General features: G+C 30.0%; 1 protein-coding gene across 1 annotated transcript; it reads right to left on the bottom strand.

Annotated features, from left to right (window-relative positions):
* On the bottom strand, window positions 1-7,008 carry LOC107166534 (uncharacterized). The gene is made up of 3 exons (XM_015515239.2): window positions 6,637-7,008; window positions 5,849-6,546; window positions 1-681 (listed from the first exon to the last, which is right to left on the bottom strand). Exons 2-3 carry the CDS (start codon window positions 6,439-6,441, stop codon window positions 372-374), a joined length of 903 nt encoding a protein of 300 aa, XP_015370725.1. The 5' UTR covers window positions 6,442-6,546; window positions 6,637-7,008; the 3' UTR covers window positions 1-371.
* Between the last annotated feature and the right edge of the window lie 339 nt (window positions 7,009-7,347).

Here is a 7,347-nt window from a genome sequence, read left to right as displayed (position 1 = left end):
TAAAGATTTATAATATAGTTTATTGATTGTGAATATAATTAACAATTCACCAAAAAATATTTACTGTCGGATGAAATAAAAAATTTGAAAGCTGCTGAAAACAAAAAAACTCAAATTACAATAAATAAATTATAAAACATTTTAGTAAAATGGTGAATTCTTAAAAATAAAATATACCAAAAAATTAAAAAAATGGAAAATAATTTTTATAATAAAAAAAAATCAATCATGACAAATAATAATATCTATATAAATAAAAAATGTTTGGTTTTTCTCTTTTAGACTTAAATGTTAGTTAATATATTTTGTACTAAGTATAAAGATTTGATAAATTCAATTAGGAATATTTGTTCATTTATAAGAATAAAAAACTAATTGCTTTCGTCATTAGGACAATATCTAAGTCGAGCTTCAAAAAATTGAATAGCTAATTGAGGACATCTTTTGTAAATTACAGTTGATTCAAGCAGATCAGCAACATTTGAATCTTTCCATGCAATCAAAAACATTAGTTTTCCATTTTCTTCAGTAGCACCAACAATATGATCGGGTTCAAGTCCACGATCAAACCCAACTTTAGTGTCACTTCTAACCGGAATTTCTGTATCATTATCATCATAATAATATGTATCGTTGCCCAAATCAATCGTTTCATGCTTAATTTCTTGCTTTATTTCATCACTGAAAAAATCATTTTTTTAATTATTACTATCACTTGATCTCCAATAATGTTTATAAATTTTATTTTGTACAATTTAATTTTTTATTATAACTTATATGATTCATTCCTGATAACTTATATGTTTTTACTTATTATACCAGTTTTACACACTTAGGTAATAGTAAGCAAAACAAAACAAAACAAAGCGAAAACTCAAATTTTCTTCAACATGTGGGACTAGCTAAATTGTTTTTAAAAACACAAACATGGTTGTGTTTTAATTTGATTTTTTTTTAAGCGGATGATTTAAGAGTATTGTTTTTATACAATTAATATTAATTATCAACCAATATTAAAGGTACATTTAAATGAGTTCTGACTAAAATAACTTGATATAAAATGCTCACAGGCCTAAAAAGTAATTAAAGAAAAAGAATGCCATAACTTGAGGTACTGGATCACAAACAATATTTAGTTATTTATAATATAAATATTATATGAATACAGATAAAATGTTAAAATAAAATATACCATTATCAATGTTGTAAATATAAAATTGTATAATAATAGCTGTTTATCAGAAATAAAAATAATTTTTTTTTTATCCACAGAGTTTAGTTTTTTCCTAAGACCAAATATAAATGTACATGATTAGTGAGTCTATTTGCATCAGCTAGGTATATGAAAATGACAACGTTTTAATAATTAGGTTGTAGGTAGCATATAAACTTACTCTCCTTTGACTCCTTTACACATTTTGAAGATCCACAATGCATTGTCATTTCACAACGATTTTCCATGCCTCATTAAGTACCATCAATTACTTATCAAAAGAGTATATTACTACATTTATATGATATGTAAAATGTCTAATGCCAATACAGACCACACCTTTTTATTCGACCACTTATAATTTCATTCACAGTTCACTTTTATTGTTATGACATACTTTAATTTTAATTTTAATTTCTATGTTTATTTATGCCTTCAGTTTCTTTTGTAATTAAAATGTATATACTTGTTACTTTAACTCATTCATTGTAGGCAGTGTTGGGTAGTAACGTAACAAAAGTAATGCGTTACATAATTTCATTAGAATTATTTCAAAGTAACAAAAATGTAATGGAAATTACTTTTGATAAGTAATTTCAATTGAATAATGCGTTACAGTTTTGAATTATTAAGTACCTACCTTTTGCGAATTGAAAAAAAAATATGTCCATAATGCGGATATTATTATGTTTACCAATCTAGTATAGTAATAATATACTATGTATATTTATTAAAGCTCCTTATACACCTGATCTCACAATTTTGAATTCAATGACATTAGTAAAGAATATTTTTATTAAATACAACACAGCTTTACCATACAATGCTTCTGTAGAGCGATTATTTAATGTTTCAGGGGAAATTTGTTCTAAAAAAAGGTCACGTATGATTGACAAAAATTTTGAAGATACACTATTGTGTTAAGTTAATTTAAAACATAAATAAATATAAAATAATAATATTGTATTATATTGATTTCTTTTTCAAATTATATCTATTTACTATAGGTAATGCATTTCTAGTAACATTATTGCCAGGCACAATGATAATGTTGTTAAAATATATTTAAAAATATTTAATTTTTTTTTGTAACAAGAAAGTAATGAGTTACTTTTCAATTTGAAAAGTAAAGTAATTTCATTACAATTTTATTAGAGTAACGAATAAAGTAACTTTATTACTTTTTAAAAGTAATTTACCCAACACTGATTGTAGGCCTGCTAGACACAGACACTAGTTAATAGTAGCTTTAAAAAAAGAAATCAGCTGGTATATTTATAGTAAAATAATATTATTAATTATTGTAATATTCAAAATCTTTTCAAAACTACATTATTGACAATTGTGATTATATTATATAATACTGGCTATCCCACTAGTGCCAAGGCCAAATTTTATTTTTCCAGTTCAGCTAGTATATTATGCAAGGCTCCGAACTTACAGCACTTGTAGTCATTAAAATTATAATTTTTAAAAACATCATTACAAACACTCAAATTAACATTTAAAAATCTTAAATTCAATCAAAAAATACAAATAAAATAAAAGACCTAAAATAGGAAAAGTTTCTACATTTTCTTTTAATGTGAATATGACAAGTACTAGACATATTTTGATAAACATGAACCCAATTATATTAATTTTTTTCTTTGAAATTCAGTTCTATTTTGACTGGTGGAATATTTTTTTACTCTGTAATTCATGCCATAGGAGACAACAAACTATGCAACAAAGTGTATAAGATAACAGACAAACTATAGTACAAGTAGGTAAGATAGTAGAATTATTTTTAATTTTAATTTTATCAAACACAAATTTTGATATGTCAACATTCATAGAGATACACAAAAATAATCAAATTGGAAATAAGCTTTTATTTTAAAAATCATTGAAAAAAGTACTTTCAAATGTCATAGTTGAATGCATTGTAATGACATATACTTCCATACCACTTTGCTACATTTCATGTCAAACCATAAAAATAAACAAATGCTATAAGTCCCTAACCTCAATAATATGTTACCAATGACGGTCTAGGACATTTCGGCGTGGCTATCTTGGCGTGGCCGTTTCGGCGTAGGGTCGTTTCGGCGTCCATGGCCGATACATTTTAAGTAATTAGGTAGGTCACTATAAAATATAAATATATAAATAATTTTAAATAAGGAGAATGCTATAAAAATTATATTAATTATATTATTATTTTTGTATAAAAACTGTATATAATAATTAGGTATATTTAAGAGAATGCTATAAAAATTATGAATAAAAATATTCTGGTCATCATACTTAAATTATGTGCTATTCCTCTTAAAAAACACATAATATTACGATTATCATAATCGCTGATTAATTTTAAAATACATTTATCAACGTCGATGAATTATTTTTTTTTTATAGACTTTTGCCTGTTTCTATCTGCAAAAGAAGGTGTTTCGACCACTTTGTATTCTCCTTATTACAAACTTACTAAAATTTTGATTGCTTGTGCCATGGTGACTTCTAACTACTGACTGCTTGACTATCTTATATTACTCAATTATCGTCTATCGATACATCGTATAGGTTAACTACCTATATCTTTATTACTTATACCGTAATATAGATTATGATGTGTGACAGCATAATATATTATTATTATTATTATTATATACAGTTCATACGGTACCGACGAAAGTGAAATAAATGCTAACATTATATTATCTAAACGCGATTAAAATAATTTTATGAAAAAAATAATTATACGCCGAAACGGCCACGCCGAGATGGCCACGCCGAAATGTCCGGATCCGTACCAATGACAACCACATAGACTAAAAAATTATTGATTTTAATAAACAAAACTAAATTCATTTGAAAAGTCATGCTTTAGTCCTCCTGCCTAGGTTTAATTATTTACCTTTGTATATTTTTAAATAGATAAAAATATTGAAAAATTAACGATTCGTCTATTCGCCATACAGGGAAAATCAATGATAAAAAAAGTAGATGTCGCTCTGCTTTACAGTGGGTTACTGTAATTGAAATAAATTTGAATCCAATAATATTATATAATTGTATACGAAAAAGGATTCTGAGTGGAAACGGTTTATTTGTCTAAGATGTATTATAGACAATTATTAATACTTATTAAAACATTTGACTTACTGGTGGACATTTAATTTGTGATAAAGGTTGACAAACTTGAAAGGAATCAAGTATAAAATTTTCAAATCTTAGATTTAAAAAGAAAAGTTTTTATGAGTTTCTAGCTTAAAATGATTTGTGAATTTTTGTGATTTTTACGTGTATTTTGTCAAAATTCAAACTTTGAATGCTTATAAAAAAAATTTTAACTATGAATTAATTTTATTTTTCAACTGCTATTGTAACAATATATTAAGAGCTTGTCAGGGGCCTTGTATTACATTTTCAAGCTTTTCTACCCAACAAATAATTTTTATCGATATTAATTTTAAAAAAAAACGGATAATAATCAAAAATTGCATATGCCTATAAATAGTTCAACTTAAGTAGAAATTTTTTTGAAAATTGTAAAATGGATAGAAAATACTTATATTAACATTCGATAAAAATTCAAAATCAAAAACCAAAATCGATTTTTTCGAAATTTTACCGTTTTTTCCTTAATTTTTTGTTTGTTTATCCCGATTATTAAGAAAAATATTTGGAAATTGTTTACCTTTGATCCCCCAAAGTACCAACTATAGTCACTTTCAGATCGAACATTCGAACGTGGTACTGAAGTCGGAAATCGTGACATTTATTTTATATATATATATTTATATATATTATATATTTATATATTATATTATATATTTATATTAAAGGAGCACACAACACAAAAAAAAAAATTTAAATTATTTTTATATGTTAAATTATTGTAGATATGGCTATATGAAATGACTTAGTGAAAATCTGATGCAAAAAAAATTATTATAAGATATTATAAAATGTCAAATAGCTGCGTGACGTCATTGGACCCTACTCTTCGTAATCGCCTATCTTATACGTGTAAAAGTTCCTCAGTTCTCACAACGATTTACCCACCTAAACATTTTATTTTTGAAAGTTAATTTACGTATAAATGTGTGGTTTTGTGAGTTTAAGACGACGCAAGAATCAGAATTTTTATATGACGTTTAGTTTTTTAAATATTTAAAATCTTAAAAGTGATATTTTTGCTAAACAGCGCTCCATGGCGATTTAAATACGAAATAAAAATTCCAAAATTTCTCTTTTAAGATTTTAAATATTTAAAAAACTAAACGTCATATAAAAATTCTGATTCTTGCGTCCTCTTAAACACACAAAACCACACGTTTATACGTAAATTAAATTTCAAAAATAAAATGTTTAGGTGGGTAAATCGTTGTGAGAAGCGAGGAACTTTTACACGTATAAGATAGGCGATTACGAAGAGTAAGGCCCAATGACGTCATGCGTTTTTTTTCAATTGCTCATAACTTATTGAATAATGTGAGTAGAAACGTAAAACTTATAACATTATCCTTATAATTGAACATTCTTTCAAATAAAAAAAACTTAATTTTTGTGTTGTGTGCTCCTTTAAGATGCGAGCCAAAATTTGTCATTACTTATTATTATTTTTATCATTATTATTATTATTATTACCTATTGTCATTACTGTTAGTGACTTCATTACTATTGGCCTTCGAAAACCCCGGCTTGACCTTTGACACCGATGCGATGTTTTTGTTTAAAGGCAACGATGATTGGCTGGCCGGGAGGTCAGTGTCATTCACTTGTGGCGGTGCGGGTATGGGGTATTCCACTGGCGGAGATTCGGGGGTAGCGTCTTTCTTGGGCGGAGATACGGATATGGCGTATTCCTTTGGCGGAGATACGGATATGGCGTCTTCCTTTGGCGGAGATTCGGGTGTGGCGTTTTTCTTTGGCGGAGATTCGGGTGTGGCGTTTTTCTTTGGGGGAAATTCGGGGGTGGGGTTTTCCTTTGGCGGAGATACGGGGGTGGGATCTTCCTTTGGCGGAGAGTTGGCTTCGGCGTCAATGCCTGGCAGAGATGCGAGGCAAGCGACGTCCTTTTGCGGCGGTGCTGAACTAGCGGCGTCAACGTCCTTTGACGACATTTCGGTTTCGTCACACGGCGGTGATAAGGAGGAGGCTACGCAGTCCTTGGGCGGCTGTTCTGCAGGGCAGTCTTCGGGACGGTTCGCAGGGATAGAGATCTGCTGTTCATCCGACATGGCGGTGTGTTCGTAGACGGTCTTAGTAATAGTGATGAGGTGCACGTGTTTCTCACGTTTTTTTTTTCGCGAGAGGCGAGGACAGTCGTCAGAATGATCAATGAACTGTGAACAGTTAACGATAATAATAATTATTATTTTTAATATTATAATTACAATAAACACAATATTAATGTAGTCATCATTCACTATTACCTATTAGTACCGTGTACGGCGTGCACTGTGCGAAGTCGGCCGATGCGAACGAGAGCCAGTGAACAACGATTAACGAACGGCGCGTGCGATGGAAATGTCGCCGGGTCGCAGGTAGCGGCAAATGTTGTAGTGCAGCTCGCCGACCGCAGCTGGAAACACGATGGTCGGCGACGGGAAGAGGAAAGGAAAAAGAACGATAAAGATAAAAGAATAGCGTCGTGTACGTTAGGACATTAGGTTTATTATACACATCACACGGTCACACACAGATAATGGGTAGTACCTATACATAATCTGCGGATAACGCGGGCAAACGAACGATGGGAATCTCCTTTTCTTCATTTATATATAATCAGTGTGTGTGTGCACTCGCACATTATTTTTGTTCGGCGAGACAACGATACTCGCCGCCGAACGAATTGTTTGACGGCGGGTCGTGGGTGGGGTTACCGAAATCGGTTTACAGCCATTTTTCGTCGACGAAAATATGTGCACTGCTGCCGTGTGCGACGCAGCTGCTGTTACCTGTTGGCTGTGTCTTTGTGTGTCTGTTTTCCTTGTGCCGCCGGGTGGTAATGACGTATAGGGTCAGTATAGACGGTATAATATGAGGAAACGAAGTAAAAATGAGAACAGCAGTTGGTGTATACCAATAGTTCACGACGCGGAGAAGATAATAATAATAATAACACATTATTTACATCGTGCTAT

Source organism: Diuraphis noxia, unplaced genomic scaffold (genome assembly GCF_037042655.1).
Source record: "Diuraphis noxia isolate RWA-SAM2 unplaced genomic scaffold, SU_Dnox_SAM2 contig0001, whole genome shotgun sequence".
Taxonomy (NCBI): Eukaryota; Metazoa; Arthropoda; class Insecta; order Hemiptera; family Aphididae; genus Diuraphis; species Diuraphis noxia.
The sequence above is the reverse complement of the archived record's forward strand: the minus strand, read 5'-3'. Positions and strand labels throughout refer to the sequence as shown.